We start from the raw sequence: 22542 nt of genomic DNA, 5'->3' as shown, positions 1-22542 counted from the left end.
GTGAGTTCCAAACACTGGTAAGCAGTTATTAAAACAGGTTATGATCTGAATTTGTCAATGTTGTTTACCTCATAAATATGCTAATGGGAAGTTACCTCAGGGTTTACAAAAGTACAGTATGAAATCTTGACTCCCTCACTACCCAGGATTAATAAATAACCCAACATAATGCATGATCAGTTTGACGTAATCCAGACTTTTGTTATCCAGGGTTAAGAATCCCCACGATTTCATTTGGTTTTACTTTATTTGGGTACATTCTATTCTATTCTATGCTATGTTTTTGCATGTACAACACTCAATACTGCGTTTGTGTAGTTCCTCATTTCTTCTGCACACGGGCAGATGGCAGACTCACCAGATCTGAAGCTTGCAGCAGATGGAGGTGTTCTGCATTCTTGTTATATTTGTTCCATTAAATTATAAGCTAAAATCCTAGCTCAGCGATTAATAAACCATACCATAATGGCACATATTATCATATTACTCCGACACCACTACCCTTTCTATTTTATGTTACTTGCATCATCCTCTAAAAATAGACAGAATGCAAATGAGTGTCCACACTCTTAGAAAGACTTGCTATTTATTTTTTCTTTTGTACCTGCAGGTATGGTTGAGCGGCTAGCTCTTCCTTGTACGGAATGAAGCGAGCGTGTTGTTGTGTATTACGCCACTGAGGGTTTGACATTTCCGCATGATTTGGTGTTTCTAACCACTTCAGTTATCGACTGAACACACTTCTTTAGGTGCTCAGTGGGCAGAAAAGTTGAAGACCGCGCTAACAGGGGTCAGTAGAGGTGCTCCAGTGGCTCTTTGGGTTAAATTGAGGGACTATTATGGGGCAAATTCACTAAGAATAAAAAACACCTCCTGAGTATGTCATTGGTTGTGTTGCTTCATAACTGAAGCTAATAAAAAAATAATAATAATGCCATTCATCACTCTTTCATCTGAAATTCACTTAATAGGTTAATTTATTAGATTTTATTTTACTTAACCTTCGGCCAGGATATAGAATAACATTGAAAACAGCATTTATGTTAAATAATGTAGCTAACTAATGTTAACAAATAGAACCTTATTGTGAAGTGTTACCTTAAATTGGATCACGGGTGAAACTTTGTATATATTGCATGCAAAAGCAGCACAGCTATTTAGCCAATTCCCCATCAGTGTTTCGAGATTAATAGCTTCTGAAAAGTATTTTTCTGAGGTTGCTTTGCAAAAGCTGATGCACTTTAGTGTGGCAATATTAAAATAGAAATGGGGTCAGATGGAGAGAGTAAGTGTGCGTGTGTTGTGAACCCTTTCTGAACCCTGTCTAATGGTGGATGCCACTGTAGAAGAACAGCTGCGGAGTAAGACTTGCGTTGGTGTCAGAATCAAAGATCGGCCCCAGACTCCATCTGCCTCAGCCTCGCAGCACTCCTCTGCCCCACAATGCCCTTCTGCCTCCCCTGGGACGCAATAAAACCCCTCAAATACAACACTGTCATGTGCTGCACATGACCCACCCTTACTGCTTGAAAACTGGGTCCAGCACCAGACAGTCATAATGTTGTAAGCTTGTTTAATGAAATAGTTTGGCCAGAAATAAAAACTGAGCGCTGTTCTTTATGCACTAAAAATAAATGGCATTTAAAAATTGATAAAAAAAAAGACCATTAAAGTATAAAAGAAGTGGTCTAAAAAACTGCTGTTGTTCTCTCCGTCATTTAAAATGTTTAATTATTTGATAAGACTAATCAGTTGTTTTTGCAGCCTGCTTTACTTCTTATCAATTGCATCCCGTACATTCTGCAAATAATCTTAATTTGTGTTCATTGACATGAAATCAGAATGCATCTTGTTCGCTTTCTTAATGCTTAATGTTCCGAACCCGTATGAGCTTCCTTCTTCTGCTGAACGTAATAGAAGATATTTTGAAGAAATGGAAAAAAATACTATGGAAGTCAGTGGGGACCAAAAACTGTTCAGTTATTCATATGCTTCAGAATATCATCCTTTGTGTTCAGTAGAAGAAAGAAGTTCATACAGGTTTAGAAGAACTTGAGGGTGAGTAAATGATGACAGAATTTCCTTTCTGAATGCAAAACAAACTCCCATTCTGTCTGACTGCAGTATGGTATAAACACCCACATTTAAAAAAATGTTTTCATCACATATCCTGTATAAATGTCACATTATGGCAGTAAAATGGACTGCAAATATGAGCTTTAAAGATATAGTTCACGATATAGCGCAATGGTCCACAATGGTTAGCAATGCAGGTGAACAATGTTGTTGAAATCACTTTCAGTATGCTTTTTTTTCCAGCCAATCAGAATCCATCCTGCACTAAGGAGAACTATAATTGTCTCTCTCTCTATATGTAATATACATAGTTATTGTTATAGTTCATGGTATGAATGGGCCTATATAGAAGAAACGGCACATTCAGCATTTACTCATCATCACATTGTAGGATAAATGCAAACAGACTCACCAAATTTAAAAGGCTTTATTTCTAAGATCTGTGGATAAATAGAGCAAATAAATTGGCACATAGGCACCTGAGATTAACAAGAGCTCTCTTCTCTTTCCCACTATCTCCTCCCCGTGATAGCAGAGGTGAATGACCTTCCACTCAGACTGTAATTACAAGACACGCTTAATTGGCCCCATTAGGGCCCCTTGATATGTTAATGTCTGACACGCTCATTTGCATGATTGCTCCCCATTTCCCTTTCGATGAAGGCAGAGTTTGTGGACTATTTTAATGTCTCGCATGCAGGCTGCCTCTGGCGTTCATATTCTTGTGTTTTTCTTGCCGCAGTCGTTCTTCACGCGGCCCCGTTATGAATTCAAGACACACATGAGCTGCTTCGATACGTTCCTTCCCGTGTCCCTCCGATAAAGCGTCGAGGCTTTTATTTGCGACACACTGTAATAAAAGTTTCCGTTAATTGTTGGGGTAAAAAAGAAAGCCTGTTAGCTTTCGCTTCGCAAAGGGCATGTTAAAACAAAACCTCTTTGTTTTTCAAATTTCTTGGTTGATTCAGTGCTTTTTTCAGTTGAGTGGCTCTTTGAAGCTCAGACGTGCTGTAATCTTGTTTAGTGTATGTTGCATTATTAAAATTCTCTCTCGCACTAACTCGCTCAGCGCTTGTCATGCCGAGAGTTTAATGCATCAGAGCAGAACAAACCCATCAATGGGACCAAACCTTTAGTGCTAATATAAAGTGATCTCTTGTGTCTGGCAACGTGTGCTCTCTCTCTCTCTCTCTCTCTCTCTCTCTCTCTCTCTCTTTTTCTCTGTCTCTGTTTTTTCTCTCTGTGGCCTGTTGGTTTACATCATTGGCCTGACTAGAGAAAGAGGAGCACTTCTGCACTATTATGGAAATATGTCAGGGGTGTGTCTGCAGGGATGGAAAACCCCCGATAGAATCTCAAAAGGAAACGTTGGGTAGGTTTGTGTGCTGCACTTTGTAGCACCGTGCCGTTGAATGACATCTTGGTATTCAAATGAAATGGCAGACATGTATGAGAATATGATCGAAACGGGACCCTTCTATTATAGTCAAACTGCTTGAGATGAGTGTGCGAAAGACACCTTATTTGCACTTGGCTCTAAAATAGATGATTTCATCTTTCCTAGAACTTGTGAACACGGTGTTAAGCAGATTTTCTCAATCGCAAGTGAATCTTATCGAGCAACAGTCTATTTAAATCATACTTCAGTGTTGTTGTTTTTTTTTGTTTTTTTGTTTTTTTAAGGCAAGCATCAATATTGGATAGTTCACCCAAATTAAAATTCTGTTGTTAATTAATCACCCTCGTGTTGTTACAAAAAGACCTTTGTTTATCACTGGAACACAAATGAAGAAATAATGAAATCAAAATGCACATGAATGTGTCATAGTACTCTTGTGAACATGCGTCAAAGACTGGTACAAAAAAAAGACGTTTTTGTTGAGTAAAGTTCTGTTTGTTTTTATTACACACAGAATAGTAATTCCGTAACTTCATAAAATTAAGGTTCAACCACTGATGTCACATGGACTACTTTAACAATGTCCTTACTACCTTTCCGGGCTTTGAGCATGTAGTTGCTTTGCTGTTTATGGAAGGTCAGAAAGCTGTCGGATTTCATCCAAAATATCTTAATTTTTGTTAATATTAATGATTGTTCAATTAATGACAGAATATACATTTTTAGTTAAACTATTCCTTTAAGGAGGAACCAGAGTCTAGAGACCACAATATCTTTTAGCTTGACGTCGGACCAGTGAACAAACAAGTAGAACACTGTTAAACCAGCTAAAAATACACCTGCGTAGCAATGTGCAAAAACAGCAAGAACACCCTAGAATAAACGTATCTTTGTTTCTTCCAGATGATGAAGAGGCGCTCACCTCCATAATGAAGGACTTGGCAGCTTTACGCTTCTGTTACCAGCTCAAGAGCAACAACAGCAACAAACCCAAGAGCAGAACCCCGTCCTACAGACAGGTAATTACCCACAGTGCAACACTCAGCAGCAACTAGGCTTGTGCAAGACTATGTTTTCAAAAGCAAGTAAGCACATGATTGTTTGAATGATCCATTGACTAATCAGTCTTTAAGTATCCTGAATAATGTAGTATAACCAAGGACAAAATGCAGTTTCTAAAACTTGTGCAAGACATTTAAGAAAATGGCTGTTGTGACATTTACCACACACACACACACACACACACACACACACACACACACACATATATATATATATATATATATGTGTTAATAAATTAATAAACAATCTATTGCTATAAAATATTCTAAAAAATTATTATAATAAACTAAAATATATTTATATATATATATATATATATATATATATATATATATATATATATATATATATATATATATATATATATTTATTTATTTATTTATTTTTTACTATAATAATATTTATTTCTTTATTTTATGATAATAAGCTACGAAGCTAACTAAATATTGCATAATAATAATTGCTTAATTGTGATGATTGAAACTCTGTAAGTCTGTAACTAATACATTCAACAATAATATGATTTATTCTGTGTCTGTACAGGCCTTTCTGTATAATGCATTATAAAAGTAGTTTTTTTTCCCAATCGCTTGATTTATTTATTTATGTTATTATGTACTTATTGATTTATAATAATGAAATTCAGAAAAAAAAACAATGTAAAACCTAATAATAGCACTTGTACCGCATTTCTCACTAGAGTTTTGGGGTAAGCTTCAGCCTGACCTGATACAATCCCAGCGCGAGCTGCATTGTAAGAAACAGTTTTCAACAGGATACAGCTGAGAGAGGCACCACTGTTAACATTTAACATCCGCTCTCTATGTACTGTACAGCATAAAACACCAGTACCCTTGTAGTTTTCTTTCATTGCCTGAATTCTCACTACAATGCTGTCACTCCACACCGGACACCAGTCAGACCTCAAGATAAATAGCTGGCATGCACTCTGTACACACATACACGCACACTCTTTTTGTTGCCGTCTAACTCGCTCTTGGTTTCTTTTTCTCACACTTTCACCTCTCATATTTTCGCTCATACACAAAATGCCAGAAGCAACTTTCCCGGTTTAACCAAACGTCATTATAGTAACACAACAACAACAGCCGTCCAAAAGAAACCCTAGCAACTCACGGGGAGTCTTGACAGGTTAAAAAACATGCATAATGAAGACGCACGTGAAGCGCATAAACTTGCAGATTACTTCTTATTTCAGCCTCTTGCTGCATTCATAATGGAGATGACGTCACACAATGTCAACAGTATCGGTGGTAAACAGTATTCAGACTGTTCATTATCTTCAGCGGTGGAAGGCACTGTGTCGTCTCAGGGGAGACGGTGCAGTTAATGCTTCAACCAAACAGTGAAATTCAGAGCGCTGCTGATTTCAGAACAGTAGGGGAGACCGGGGGCAGTTTTTTTTATTCAACGACAAACAGGAGTCGACGTTGTGCTACAAATCATTATCTGGCATTTGGGTGGTACATTTTCCATCAAGCTGTATTTGTATCTGTCAGTAAAATATTGTAATGCTTGCAGCTTTAATGTGACCAAAAAAACTTTGGAATAGCTCTTTCAGTTTTTCATTTTATTCTGCTCTTGCAATGTGAAAAAGAGCAATGAATAAATGTACATTTGACACATTTCTTTCCTCACTCTGATCTGTTTTTGGTGGATGCTCTAAAATCATTTTTAGCAGTCTCACCAAGTTGACTGCAGTCCTAAAGGAAATGCAGTAGACCAGGTATTATGGAAACATTATTGACACTTATAATTTTAACACTTATATTCTCTTTTTTCCTACCTTTAACTGTCTTTGATTCACTTTTGAACAAACAAATAATTTTGAGAAGTATACAATATGTTTTTAGTTTTTTTTATTGACGGGTTTTTCAGTAAATATAATGTAAATTGCACAAACTTTTGCTTTAACAACATTATTCCTGTAGGTTAAAATATTTATTGCCATAACTAAAAAACTAAAGCAAGCAGTAAACCAATTATTTCCTTCATATGTGCGTGTTTTAGACATACAGTGCTATTATTGGCTTACATGTTGCATAATTGGAACAATTGTAGCTCTGTAATTTATACAGTTAACAATAATAGGATTTATTCTGTCTGCTTTATGTATAATGGCTTGTAAACGTAGCATTTTAAAAGCATTACAAATGATATAATGTATTACAGTGCACATAATGAAAAATTATAATGCATTATACCTATAGGCTATAAGTAAAATGTTACTCAAGTCTTTCAGTATCTCTGTCTTAGGTATAAACCCATTTCAAAAAAGATTTGATAATTGCAAGGTTTACAAAAATTTCACCGTGACCACCCACTCAAGAGGAGAAGCCTCATCCTGTTATTATGTACATGCCAAACATGCTTTTATGTCTCGAGAACTGCAGTTGTAGGACTGGATAAACTAAACCGTGTGAAGCACTGATGACAGATAGACATGCGAAACAAAGCGAGTGTACTTCAGATACATAAAAGAGTACCACAGGAACATGTTTGTGATATGTATTTAGCGGTGGTTTATGAATGCAAACTAAGTACAGATCTCAGATATGCATCTGAGGTTAGTAGACCAAGACTGCTAAATAATTTTGACCCACACAATGTGTTGTTATTGTGTTATTGTTATTGCTACAAATAGACCTGTGCTACTTATGACTGCTTTTGTGGACCAGGATCACATATAGGTTTTTAAAATCTTTGAAGCTGCTTTTTTATGAGTATATATTTTTCTATAAAATATATATATATAATAATATCAATTTTAAAATGAAATAGTTCTTCAAATTGTTGTTTTGGTTTTAGTTAACACAAGTGTATTTATGTAATTTTATATATATATATATATATATATATATAGTTTAAATATATATAATTCAATACATTTTATAAATGTCTTTTTTGTTCCTTAAGTTTATTGTTTGATTGAATACAAAGAAAAACCATCACATAGTCATGTCTAGAATTCTTAAAGTAGAGGTTGCAGTTTGTTATAAAATTAATTTATAAAAGTTTCTTTCTCTGTTGTATATACTTGCCAACTTCTATTTATTTAATGAATGAACTACACATGTCCTGTGATGTTTTCTTGTTTGTTTACAGTACTGATTTTACTTACAGTTTGCACAGAAGACCAGATAATCAGAAGTCATTCGAGTATTTGACCGGTCGAATGAATTAATTGGGTTTTGTTGTTTTCTTCTCTCAGGATTTACGGGTGAAGCTGGAGCATGAGCGAGAGAAACGGTGAGTCGGAACATTCTCATTATTTCTGTCCCGTTCCTGATCTCATTCCTCTCGTCTTATCCCAGTTCTCGTTACGCCCTTTCTAAGATCTCTCGTCACGGGAGAGAATAGAAAATATGCCAAGCTGCCCAAAAGACCCGAAACGTTCCTTTAAAAGTATTTTGACATTTAGACGCTGCGTTTCGCACACACTCCGGTACAGTTTGGCAGACGGAGACAGAGGAAAGACGAGGTTAAGCCAAGTGCTTGAGTTTAATGGCACACCCAATATTAATTTTCAATGTCCTGTAGGTCATCCATACTCCCACACACACAACATGTCATTTTTTCCAATCTCAAGACTGCCAAATGCCAACACGTGAGCCTTTGCAAAGTATATCCATGTGTGTTTTAGCAAACTTTAGTACTCTGGTATTTTCCCTCGTATCGAGCCAGTGTTTCTGCATAGGAATAATGTATGACATCGACGGAGCTTTGTTTACAGGAAGAAAGCGAATTCACGTTATTGTCAGTCGGTAGCACGAAGCCCTGATGCGTCACACTTTGCTCTTAAAGATTCCCTGAGGTCCGTCGTCTGTGTGAAATGCCCCGGTGGGTTATGTCACAGGAAGTTAGCTCCGCATTTGAGGTGACAGGCAGCTGGGTGTGCTGCTTTCACAGCTCTAATTGGCTGGTGGGGCACCAAATCTTTGTGTTTAACTCTCTTCTGTTCTGCTTCGGCTTTGGCTTTAAGCAGAGAGGAGACGAAAGGACCACTAGTGGAGAAATCAATGGAAGTAATTGGGTGGCTGTAGAAAATGACATCCCACCTTCAATCAGAATAGCCGTTCGCCTTCATGTCACGTCGTTTTGCCCTTAAAAAAAAAAATTCAAGGACTCTCAAATATATAAAATATAAGGCAGTTACAAATTGTCCTGTTCACAGACCCATTTTAATTATAAAAACATATTTAAAAATTTAACATTAGACTTTTTTTTTTTTTTTCCCCTTATTAGAATATTATAAAAACTTTCAGTTCAGTTCTAAGTTATTTGTATGGCTTTTTTTAGATATTTGCAAGAAGAGCTAAATGCTAGTTGCTTTTTTTTTATACAAAGTATTTTTTTTTCATTTGTTATGTTTTTTTTTCCTCAAGTTTTCCGTAAACCCCCTTTTCCTTAAATGGACTTTGTTTTTAAGGAAGCTTAAATCTTGGCATTTCCTTAACTGGCCAGGACTGTGTATATGTCCTTTCTCTCCTGCACAGTTTTTCTTCAGAGTGAAAATTTAAATTAGGGACAAATTAGTTTTAAAATCTGTATATTATTGTTTGAGTAAACAATGATGTCAGTGAATTTTAATAAACTAGCCTGACCAGATGGTGGGACTTCCATCCTCACTCCATGAATATGCATAACCATTTTTTTTTTCCACTGCGCGAATTGCATTGTGCACTGATTTATATACATGCAGCTCAAAAAAGGTGATTAGCAAGAATGTTTTTTTTTCCTTTTTCTATTTAATACTTTTAAGGATGCATTCAGTTCATTCTAATGGCTAGTGAAAGTTCAACATTGCATTAAAGGAATAAATTACATTTTAATATATTAGGGTAAAAATGGCTTCTTTATGGGTTTAATACTATACAATAATATTATTGTTTTTACATCACCAACTTTTCAGCAGTGTATGAACAGAAATTTCGATCTATTTCCGCAACAACATAGTAATATCACTGTATTTTTTCACTGTGCCATTAAAGTTGTTTTCATTGCGTTACATCAGAAAGTCGTAAAATGTAGCTGGCATTAAACTTGTATGTGTATAGCTCCGTATCTCACAGCACACATTATAAATCAACACACTCGCACCCACAGTAATAAAAAACTCATCAGAACCGGCATTAGTTAGCAGACCAGCATAGTTGGACAGACTCAAAACTGTCTTCCTCTGGCAGTGACTGCAGCACCGAGACAGGAAGGAGGAGAGCGCCGCGTGCCGTGCCAAGCGTGGAGAGATGCGGCCAAACCGAGGCGCTTATCTGTGTGCGCCGAGGAAGGAAAATCATCTCGTACTCTACATCCTCCATTTCTCCAGTCTTCCGCTATGATTTTCTTCCATCACTATCTCACTGATCGCTCAATGTAAACAGAAACCCAACAAGCAGCTTCATCACAAGATCTGACAGCTAAACAACGTACAGCTGATCTCAGATCAGCATAACAGCTTGATTTCACCAATTACAGATGTCCCCAGTTGCCGTTATTTCCCATAAACCTCTTGAGATGAGAACCGGAGATACAAAAAACATTCATTGCTAAGGTCAAAATTAGTTTGTTAAAGATAACGGTTTGTTAAAAGTTGCAGATATGAAGCGTAGTAAAAAAATTATTAAAAATTGTGGAAGTAAAGACTTTTACTTTGTTACGGAAGATTTCTAAATCAAAGGCGGAACTTTCTATTGTCAAGGAATCCAAGAAAAAAAGAGAATTAGAAATAATTTTCAGAATTAGAAATAATAAATGAAATATTAGAATAATAAATGATTCTTGAGCAGTAAATATTGGAATGATTTCTGAAGGATCATTTGTATTCATTTGTAAACTTTGAAACAAAATGAATCCACAAATTGTTAAAATTGAAAGATTTTATTAACAATAAACAGTTCTATTTTTGTTAACTAATAAATTAATAAATACTGTAACACACACTGTAAAGCTCATTGTTCGTTAGTGTTAGTTAATGCATTAACTAATTCAAACTTTATCAAATTAAATTGATCAGAAGTCACAGTAACGCAGTCAAAAAGGTTTATAAATCAAATAAATGCAGTTTTTTTGAACTCTTGTGAACTTTGATGCAGAAAAGTCACATGAAAGTGCTTCTTCAAAAGTAGTAGATATGAATTGCTGTGCGAGTCTGGCAAAATTTGGCTGGTGTACTAAACTTTGGAGGAGGAGGGGAAAACATGCTTCCTGCTACTTCCAGCGCTGCTCCACTTTTCCCCCCCTCTTTCCTCTCAGGAAGCGCTCCATCTGCCTTTGTGTGCGTTGTGATGTGGGCCCCGGTGTTGAAACAGTGGTCCGCTCCGCTTGATTAGGCCAAACACACACTCATGGACATTCAAACTCATCATGCTTGCGTTGCACTATAATCAAGCATGCACACAAACCAATTTACACTCTCAGTTCCTTTTTTCTCTCACCCCACACGTTGACACACACTCTAAACATAGTCACGCTCGTTAAATAAGCAGAGGCGCCGTTTATAGTCTGTCCCATGCATGAATACACCATAAATGGCTGTAGAAGTACTGACTCGCACACATCAGCGGTGACGCCTTTCCGTATGCTGATTAATGATTCTGCAACCCATGTTCAATTGACCTATCCTTCATCGCCTCTGTTGCTACGGCAACGACCCCAAATGTCAGGATGTGCCCCATGATTGGAAGGGTGCCATCATGCACGTCCACAGTACCATGTTTACATACCGCTTACTTATGGACAGTGTGACTAAAAGATGTCTCAAAGTTGTTATGGTTTGACTGGACTTTTTTCTTCTCTTCCTTCAGAATCATTCCGTTCCAAAGACCGCTGAAGCTCAAAGATCTCCTTCAGAAGGTGACAGAGGCCTTCGGTCAGCAAATGGACCTTTACTACACTGATAAAGAGGTAGTTTATGATAGATCAATTTATATGAGCCAGAACAATTAATCAACCCATATTTGGTCATTTTGGTATTATCTGGATCAGCCAATGATGGTGTCTGTTGGGTTTGTTAACACAAATCGTAATTTGTTTCCTTTTCCAAATTCACTGATATCTAGTGAATAATATAAGTAAAAAGTTGTGACATGATGTGGCATAGCAAAAACTGAAAAAAAATCGTAAACGTATTTTTTGTTTTTTAGTTTTATTTTCATTATTATTATTTTTACTTGATTTTTAAATAACATTTTCCTGTCACACTATAGGACGCATTGATACGTCAACTACCCACATTATTAATTTAGTTGTAATTTATTATTTATCTAGGATGCATTAAATTGATCAAAGTGTCAGTAAGAACAATAATGATGTTAAAAGATAATGATGTTACAAAAAGAATGCAATACTGCAAAATAAAACTAAATAACATTTATAAAAATGTAAATAGGAAACAGATTTTTCAAATTATGTGTTACTATTTTTACTATATTATTATCAAGTAAATGCAGACTTGAGCAGAAGAGACTTCTAAATATTAATAAAACCTCCCAACCCAAACCTTTGAATGGCAACGTAATGAAAACAAGTAAATAAAAAAGTGATTTTAAAACTGCAAAATTTATACAGGTTTTACACTTTTGCACTGCACTTTATATAAATTTTATACTTGCCCCCTGACCTCTATCTCAGTACATAAGCCTTTGACACTACATATCAACTACTTTTCAGTTACCTGCATTTACTGTTAATACTTGCAGTAAGGATCTGTGCATGTCATGTATGTCTCATTTTTAAACTCTCCATTTTATTAATGACATGTCTGGTCTTAGATGTTGGTGGCTCTGAAGTGTCAGGAGGATTTGGACCGAGCAGTTCAGGGATTGAGCTCCAGCTCTGGAATGAACAATCTGCTGAGAGTGATTCTGAAAACACCTCCCAACAACCAAGTGAGTCCAAGCCGAAGCCAAAACCAAAACACCTAAACCCAAATGGAAACCCCAACCTGTACATGAACAAGTTCTCAAACCTCAAGCTAAAACACTTCCTTTACTCTTAAGACATTTGTATTATTCAGGTAAAATAAAGAATGATACATTTTAAAATGTATTTTTAATTTAATTATAATATTATTATATATTTTGTTTTTCATTATTCATTATATTATAAATAAAATAAATATGACACAATATTACAAAATCTTATATATATATATATATATATATATATATATATATATATATATATATATATATATATATATATATATATATATTTTTTTTTTTTTTTTTATTATTATTTTTTTAATATATATATATATATCCTAATGAACGATATATTCTCCTTATATGTCTTACATAATTTGGCCACTGACGCCGTTTTAAGGTGTTTATAGATGTTTTTATCATAAAACCAGCTATGTATATTTAATTCGATGGGGATTTTGCTATATATGTCCACCTCTCCACAGTTCCTTCAGGTGAGCGGCCAAGACAAGCAGAGCGAGATGAAGTCATCCAGGTCCCTGGGAGATCTCAAAGCCTCGGTTCTCAAAGGCTCTGAACGAGTGCGCAAACACTCTACAGGTGCGTCACGCTGGCTCACACACACACACACACACACACCCCTAACGCACACACACACAACACTCAAAACGGCAGTATATAATGGCTTTATCATATGCTTTGTTTGCACTTTCTCCATCAGGCCAGGAGAATGGCATCAAAGAGCTCAGTGACGTCAGAGCTGTTAGAGAAAAGCCTGGAAAAATCATTTAGGATGTTTTGAATGGCAGAGGAGTGGATTAAAATCATCAGTTTGATACCACTTCCCTACGCGATTGCATTTACATAATATTTGGCTAGTTGGAAGCGGTTCGCTTGAAATGCATGTACCAAATAAACAGTTTACTTGAATGCACATTCTGGAATATCAATTCAGGTGCTTGTTTACATGTCAGTCATGGAGAATGGTTTCCTCAGAGACGTTCCCCAGATTTGTATTTTTGTGCCTCTTTATGGATTTATATACTTTTTTTTACAATCTAGACCAATACGGATACCGTTTTTATAGTTCAGTGTGATAATGTAGTATTAGTCTGCAGTCTATGAAATGCACGTTTATGCAAATTCATGCAGGAAAAGATGACAGAAGTCATATTTGACTGATGTAGCTTTTAGGACAGCGTAAGGACAATCAAGGGTATCTTGAGTTTGATTCAGGCTCTGTCAGGAGCTGCGTTTTTTCAAGTCATTTCATTGTCAGTCTCAGATTGTAGTCGGCGTCAGAGACTAGTGGAACGAGTTTGTAGTGTTTGAAAAGGCGTCTCTTAAAGCTTTTTGCTCTGTCGGCAGTGGAAGAGTGTGAATTCACATAATCACTTAATATACAAACACACAATGATGACACGAAACATCTTCCTTTGTCTTCAGCTTTGTACGTAAGTGTTTTAAATCTGGCAGTAGGGTAATGTTAATTAGATGCAGGTCTAAACAGGTCACTAACAGTATTCAGTAGCAAATAAACAGTGGGAAGTGAAGTTCATAACATAAATTTTATGCAAAACATGAATGAGTGCTGTCTCCAAATAGAGTGTAATAGAGCAAAGCATTTTTTAGAGATAGAGAGCTCAGTGACGCACTCTCTTTCTCACCCTCTCACGTTTTTTTTCAGCGTTTGGCACCATCGCTTTGTTTTCACACCTGAGAATGAGACAAGAGAGGAGATAGCTCGCTTCCCGTTGCATACTGAATGATGGAGGTTGTAGGTTTTTGCTGGCTGAATGTCAAGGATGTATTTTTACAGATTTTAGTGTGTCAGAGCAGTCAGTATTTGTCATTATAATGGGGTGAAGGAGAAATGCTTGTGCACTGCTTACATACATAGTGTTTTGCAGTCGGTTTGTATGGTGTTATGCAGTTGGTTAATAATAATAGGCCCTGTTGAGAAAAACTAGATGCTTTTTTTAAATCCAAAAATGGATCACATTTAGAACATTAACATAACGTCCCTCATTTACTGTATGTAAGGTCGTTCACTTTTGTATAAAAGTATTAAACAGCCTGTTTTATTCATAATGAGTGAGGAAAAAGGTTGTTTCAAAAATATTTTTTTTCTTTTGACACATTATACATTAATGTATTGTTTTTTGTTTTTGTTAGTTTTTTTGTTTTTTACCAATTTCAATATGAATAAATAATATATAGCGTCTATGATTTCTTGTACAAGATCTGAGATTATAGATTAGATTAGTGTATTTATCAATACTAGTTTTGTGTGCATTGCGGCATCACAAATATTTTACAGTGTTAAACAATAAAAATTCAGTTCATGTAAAGGAAAATATAAATTGATATAATAATTATAAAATAATAGGAAGAGCAATAGCCATGCTTTTTTTCCCCATCCTTCACACATCACGTTTTCTTTTAATTGTTATTGCTTTCTTTTTCAGTAAACTCCTCTTTTTGTATTCATCCTTCATTTGTGCTGTCAAATCCTCCTTTTCTCCATTTATCTCCTATCAGCTCTGTTTTGTCTCTTCCTCTCACATTCTGCTCACATGTACCTGTCACTCACACCACGCTTCTATCCCAGTTATTATTCACTTCAGTCTGCTCGGCTTCTTTTTGTTTCTGGCATCCTGCACTCTGTTATTAGTTGCTGTGGAAGTATTACTATTCCAGAATTTCTTTTCTTTTCTTTTCTTTTCTTTTCTTTTTTTTTTTTTGCATCAGACTGCGTGATGTGTCATGCTAACCCCACTCCTTCTGTCTGCAGGATCTCTGAACACGGGCCGCACCTCACCCCCTCCAGGCAGCGTACCAGAAGAACAACAGCAGATCGCTCGGCAGGGGTCCTACACCAGCATCCACAGCGAAGGAGAGTTCATTCCAGAAATGCTCGACTCCAATGTAAGCATTGGTCTGGAGCTGTAGATTACAGCTGTAATTAAAGTTACATCGAGACGGTGCTTTCACACATCCCATGTCTTTTTCAACGGACACTTTTAACACTTTAAGAAATGATTAACACTTATATGCATCTTTTAACACTGGGTTATGAGTGTTGCATCAATTTCAAATTCGTAGGACCATCATAAAAAAAAACTTGTCCAACACAATGACGTAAATGTGTGTGAGTGTGTTTTTTAATGAGGTGTTTTAGGAAGACGTGGTTGAGTCCTATCTTTTAGAAAGGATATGTCTTTGGGTTATAGACTTTTTTTAACTTAACAGATCTTATCCATGCACAAACGGCATGTAACACTCCAAAGAGACAGGAAAACATGAAATCGCATCATATGACCCCTTTAAGATATTTCTGATTAAATCAAAAAGCTTTCTGGCCCTCCATAGAGAGCAATGAAAATAAAATGGTTCCCAGACCCAGAAAATGTTCTAGGGACATAGATAAAATAGTTTAAAATATGTGACATCAGTGATTCAACCGTACTTTTACAAAGCTACAAGAATACCTTTTGGGAACAAAGAACACAAAAAAAACTTTATCCAACAATTTTTCTCCTCCAAATGACCGTCTTCTACCATTGAGATTACCATAACGCATCAGCTGACCGGATAGTTTAGATACGGCAGCTTTAGAGCAACTCAATATTACCTCAGTTTACCAATTCAGTCAGTACTTGAGTTCGTTGATTCAAGCTATTAATAGAGATGGAGGAAACACTGAAGTGGAAAGTGGTTCTTAAGTGGAAGGTGTAAATCGGAATGTCTTCAGCATAACAGTGGAGATTAAAACCCATAATGTTTGATTAATTTTCAATTGGTAACATATAAAAAGTGAAAAGAAGAGGGCCCAAGACAGAACCTTGAGGTACTCCAGAACTGATGGAACTGATGAACTTGATGGATGATTTGCGTTTCTGGTACATACTGTAACAATTTAATTTAATAATCACTAACAAAGGTCGAAAAAGTCCAATGAAAAGAAACAATAATGACAATTTAAGGTTTCTCATGTGCTTTTGCCCTGTATTTTTATTTGTATAAAGTGTACAAGATGTTACTGTTCTGTGTAACTCTGCTCTTTATAACAGTCTAGGGGAAAGGAAGTTCTGGCATATTATGGGCATTGGTTCATGGAAAATCTTACGTCATTCTTGTTGAGGGCTAAGGTTCAGATGCACAAACCATAATGAAAAAATGTAATGCAGTGAAATGATGTCAGTTATTTTTTTTGTCTGTAGATTATGGAACCGTTTGGGAGTGCAAATGGGTCACTTTCCAGCAGCTGTCAGTCACTGGACCAAGCACTGGACAGGTAGGCCAAACACCTCTACACTATGTGTGTGTGTGTGTGTGTGTGTGTGTGTGTGTGTGTGTGTGTGTGTGTGTGTGTATGTATTAGGGATGTACAAGACTACATTAAAAAAAAAGACCAACCTTCAAGTTGGTGTTTAAGAAAACCTGGTATTGACATTTAGCAACGCTTTTACCCAAGTGACTTACAAATGAGGCACATCACAAGCAATTTATCGTACAAGAGCCAGCAATACTTGAAGTACTGCAATGTCATGTTTCTAAAATAGTTAGACTGTGCACAGCAGATTCAAACAGAAAATTTTAAAGATACATTTTTTAGAATTTGAAACAACTTAAAAACAATGCAAAATGTGAAAACCACGACGTTGGTCTGTGAACGTGCAGCTATTATGATGACAGGTTTTTTTTTATTTTGAATTTAGATTTTATAATTTTTTTTCTTTTCCGGTTTTCTAAAACATAATTATCTAAATAAAAAAATAAATAAATGTTGCTTTGGCTACTAATTGAAATAATAGGCTGAAATGCTAAAAATGCAACAGAAAAATATATGCTAAATTGAAACCATTAAAATGAAAACTGATAAATAAACAGTATAATAGTATATGAGTTATACAAAAAAAATTCTGCAGAAGTTAGCATGTAAACTGATTATAATGTTGTGTTTTCTGGTGCTATTATTGAAATTTTGTTTAAAAATAAATAGATATTTAAAAAAAAATATTGGCCTTTTAAAAACAACAGAAAGATCGTCAGAGTTAGATGAAATCAAACTAAAAACACCTTATTTGCCTCTGTATTTAAATGGAAGAATGTTTTCCTAATTTTCCAACAATTACTCACTTCACCTTTAATGAGTATTATTATAATAAAAATTACGGGTAGGGATATCTGATAAACGCACCAGCTGCCCACAAAGGAAATGGAATCAGGTCGTCACAGGGGCCAACCAGGAAGCCCTTGATGTCACCATGGCGACAGCTTGCTTATCAGGACGCCTGGATTCCAGTGCTATCGCTCGCCGCCTCTGCTCTGCTTAAAGAGAGAACGAATGAGAGTGAAAGACAGGGAGATGGAGAGAGAGAGAGTGGGTAGATCTCACCAATATATTCTGCTCTCCGTTTCCTGTGTGCTGTTGTTATAAAAAGAGTCAGTCAATAATGCAGTGTGAAACAAAAAACACAAGGGAGAGAAAGAGTGAGAATGAAAGACAGGAAAGTGAGAAGAGAGAGAGGGAAAGAGAAAGGAAAGCCATGCTACCTGCACGAGCCTTATCTGGCTTTTAGCTCTCAGAACAATGGCAGGAAACAAGCGCATGGAAATTTTTCCCCTCTTACGGGTGTGTGTGTGCCAATTATTCGGGGTCTCGCCGATCCCCCCGCTCCGTACTGACGTCACCGTCCGACAGGGATATCGGGGTCGGGGCAATAACAATCTTTTTTGTCTCTCTGCACATTAACTGACTATTGCCAGTAAGAGTTTAAAAAGCGCGTTTAAGTGAATGGCTCATGCAAGGTGGGCCGAAACTTTACATCTTTACGTCAACGTTAAAATCTAAATCGTTCACTTCTGGAGGTTTCTCTGTGATTGTTATTCCTGCAGAATTTCATAAAAATATACCAAGTTGCTCCACCCCAAAATTAAAATTCTGTCATTCCATCACTCGCCTCAATGTCGTTCCAAACACAATTTAAGATGTTTTGGATAAAAAATGAGAGGCTTGTTACTGTCCCATTAACTTCCTTGTAATGAAGGCTGCCAAGGCCCAGAAAAGTATGAAAGACATCTTCAGAATAGTCCATCAAATGGTTCAATCTAAAAAAATAAATGATAGCGTTTATTTAAAAAAAAATCTCTCCAAAATGGCGCTATATATTTACCCAGAGAGACACAGAGGAGACAAATTGTTAAATAAAGTCATGGTTTTGTTTTCTTTAAAAAAAAAATATATATATATATATATTCTCATAATTTAATAATGTTAAGGTTGAACCACTGATGGCAGATGAACTATTTTTGACGATATATTTCATCCTTTTCTGGACCTTGACAGTGTTATTTACTTGGCAGTCAATGGGACAGTCACAAGAATCTTGGTTTTTATCCAAACAATCTTAATTGGTGTTTCAAATACAAATAAAGCTTTTATGGATTTAGAACGACATGGGGAGTAAGTGATTTAGGGCAAAATGTAAATTTTGGGGCGGAGTGATCCTTTAAATGACTTTATATTTCTTGCTTGTCATTTCAGTTTTGCTGATTATCCCATCTTACACTGAAATGTATATTATTTAAATAAACAAGGTTGCAATTTGCTGATTTATGTTGACTTTAAGCATGCATCTTGATTGGGCGTCTTGATTGGCAGAGGCAAAATCAGTGTCATTTTTTTTTTTTTTTACATCATCCTCGTGAGCTAGAGCCTCTTTGTTTTGTGAATCAACGCCAGCTACAGCTCACGTTGATTTAAACAAAAAATAACCTTTACTGTCTAACTACCCACAGCTGAGCAAGTGATGGCAGATTGGATTTAGTCATTTGTTTGCCTGGAAAATATGATTAATCTGTTTCTGTATCTGTTTTTTGCATAACTGAGACATCACTTGAGAACACAAAAATACACTTTTTATGAAAAAAAATTTATGCTAAGCAAATGCAATTGCGTTAAACGTTAAACAAATTTCGTTAAAAAGAAATTGGCGTCTGCAATGTTTTTTGAAAGAAATCTTAAGCTCATCAAGACTGCATTCATGTGATTTAAAATGAAATAAAATATTGTTCAAATAGTAATGTTACAGTTTTCTATTTTTATTTATTTTGAAATATAGTTTATTCCTGTGATGCAAAGCATGTTCAGCCTCATTACTGCAGTCTTTAATGCCTCTAACACTTTCTTTTTATATATTTTTTATATTTTTTTACTTTTTAAAAATTATTATATAAATTACAACATCAAAGAAACGTTCTACATTTAAAACCCTTCAGTTGAACATAAATTAAGTACACTGTAATTAAAAAAATGTGCATATGCACACTATTGGTCAAAAAGTTTTGTCAAATTGTTGAAAAAACTATATTTTTTATTTATGCATATTATTTCTCTTTTGTTGATTCTTATTGCTTCCACTGTCCTCATTTGTGAGTTTCTTCAGGAGAAGCTTCTGCTAAATGGTTAAACTTAAGGAAAAAAAAAAAAAGTAAATAAAAACTTTCTGACACCAAAAATAATGTATTTTATTTTCAAGGATGGTGCATGACATCATGTGCTGTTGCATATATATATATATATATATATATATATATATATATATATATATATATATATATATGTTCTTGGGTCTAAAATAGTCTCACATAGTAAACATCTAGTGTGAACCCCAGGTAAAATCAAAATTGCTTGTAAAGTGGCCGGTGATGGTGGCCTACATGTCCGCACACTTTTTAGAGTCACTGCACTTGCCAGACACGTAACGTTTTCTTGCGTTATTCAAAAGTATACAAAACCCTGATGAATGGTCAGACGTTAGTATGCCGGGTCAGATATCAGGTAAAGGAAATCTCAGCTCAACGACAGGTGGCAGGCGGTCACATTGGCACGACGGGGGCTGTGCAGTGCGGGAATGTAGGCCAGGCAGACCTCAGCACTGCACACAGGGGAGTAACAAGCAAAAATAACCCATCGTCTCTCTCCTCCTCTTCTCCTTGTGTTTCTACAGCCCTCCATTCTCCCAGAACAACCGGGACAACAATTACCTGAACCTCAACTATGAATACAAAGGTGAGGTTGACACGAGCAAGTGAATATGGATTTCTGTCAGAGCTGTGGGCTTGTTTTAATGGTCTCTCCTCCATTATACAGCTGGTTCTCTATGACGGGGGCAAGGGTGCTTTCTTTGAGTTGTTGACTGCGGTCACTTTGTGTTGCCGAGGGGGGTCACGTCCGTACATGTGCAGTCCTGTTGATCGTACCTCTGTTCCCAAACGTAGTGAGCTGCTTCGCTATTTGCTGCTTAGATTAGCAGCTGTCTTCTAAGGGAGCATCCTAACAGAAATGGAGCTTCATTAGTGCCTTTTACAAGACCTTGTTTTTGAAGTGCACGGGAGATTAGAAATGGAAATCGATTTCTGTCTTTAACTTCCGTGTGAAATATTTTTAGTTTACTCCACTTTTTTTTTTTAAATAGGCTCATTGTCTAAAAAAAAAGGTGAGTTTTATCATTTTTGAATCCATTCAGCCCATCTCTGGGTCTGGCGATGGCACTTTTACCATAGCTTAGCATAGATCATTGAATCTGATTGGACCAGAAGCATCTCGTTTAAAAATGTCTAAAGAATTTATTATATAATTTATCTATTTAAAAATGAACTGTTCTTGTGTACTAATCCCGACGGGAAAACTTGAGGTATTCTAGGCTGATATGACTAGGAGCTATACTCTCATTACAGCATAATAATCAAGTAATTTTGCACAGGAGCTGCACACCGGAATGAGAGTATAGTTTCAAAAACGCTAAAACTCAACTTTTTAACTCTGGGGGAGTTGGAGTCTATTTTTTTTTTGGAGTGTTCCTTTAAATATGTTTAAAATAGTATACTAAATATGAAGTAATAATAAAATAATATTGTAAATAATAATATTGTAAATAATATAGAAAATATTATATTAAAATGCTTTAATGTAACTAGTTGTTACAATTATAGCATTATAGCATTGTAAATAGATGTATTTTTGTTATTGTATTGTTTTATGATTTTTATTTAATTAAATATAATTGTATTTCTAATTTGCTTTATCTCATTTTTTGTATTTTGTATATTTTATTTTTTGCAAAGTAGTAAACTTTTGCAATCAAAATGTAGTTAAAGGTTGATCTTAATGTTCAAGTTACTATATATTATTTTTTAATATTAATATAATATATCATACTGACATTTGTTTGCATATATTAAGCAAAATTTAATTTTAATAAAGTATGTGTGTATATATGCATTCAGACTGGTCATAGGTTTGAAATAATAAATAATATTAATAAATAATGTTTATTTTGCATTTTTGATAAAAATACAGCGAAAATAGTAATATTGTGAAATGTTATTACAATTTTAAATATTGTTTTCATTACAATTATCTTGGTTTAATGATATTTATACTTCAAAATAAGACCTTTTTTTTTTAAAAGTCTGTCTGCGTAGGCAGTTCACTAGGTTTTTGAAACAGAGTTATAGACCTGTATCGACGGAGAGAGAGAGAATGAGATTTTGTCTCTCCTTTTTCCCTTTCATTCCTTTTCTTCTGCTGTGCTGAGAGATTGAAAGTTACTGAAGTGGTTAAACAAGGAGATTTTCTGTCATGTCCTTCCCTGGTTAGTATTCTCTGGCTCTCCTTTGCTCTGTCACTCTCGCTCTCTCCAGCTCTCACGCTCATGCCCAGCTTTCCCTCTGTTGTTTTTCCTCTTGAGCGGCGATCAAATAGAGCAGGCCTGCCTGATAATGAGATAGTAATCTTCCCCAACAGAGGGAGGCCAGTCACACACACATGCACAAAAAAACACTTTTCACGGAAACTTTCCTTTTTACGCACAAACCATTTATATCCCAGTCTGTTAGAGAATAAAAAGAGCTCTATGATATTGACAACGTGCGTGTCTTTCCATTGAAGTCTAAGCACACTCACACATGCATTCAGATCCCCAACACTGAGGATTTCTCCACAGAGCAGGCGTTTTTTTTTTTCCTTCTGGTCTTGTGAGTAGATTTTTCCTC

At 35.7% G+C, this 22542-nt stretch overlaps 1 protein-coding gene across 1 annotated transcript in view; it reads left to right on the top strand.

Annotated features, from left to right (window-relative positions):
* Nucleotides 1-22542, top strand: part of map3k22 (mitogen-activated protein kinase kinase kinase 22) — a 51430-nt gene that overhangs the window by 16015 nt on the left and 12873 nt on the right. The window contains 8 exon segments of the mRNA XM_043226394.1: nucleotides 4379-4494; nucleotides 7770-7807; nucleotides 11362-11461; nucleotides 12328-12444; nucleotides 12966-13080; nucleotides 15275-15408; nucleotides 16704-16777; nucleotides 20496-20557. Of these exon segments, the coding sequence (XP_043082329.1) occupies nucleotides 4379-4494; nucleotides 7770-7807; nucleotides 11362-11461; nucleotides 12328-12444; nucleotides 12966-13080; nucleotides 15275-15408; nucleotides 16704-16777; nucleotides 20496-20557 (756 nt within the window).

Source organism: Puntigrus tetrazona, chromosome 24 (assembly GCF_018831695.1).
Source record: "Puntigrus tetrazona isolate hp1 chromosome 24, ASM1883169v1, whole genome shotgun sequence".
NCBI classification, from domain to species: Eukaryota; Metazoa; Chordata; class Actinopteri; order Cypriniformes; family Cyprinidae; genus Puntigrus; species Puntigrus tetrazona.
This window is presented reverse-complemented; position numbering and strand designations above follow the sequence as displayed.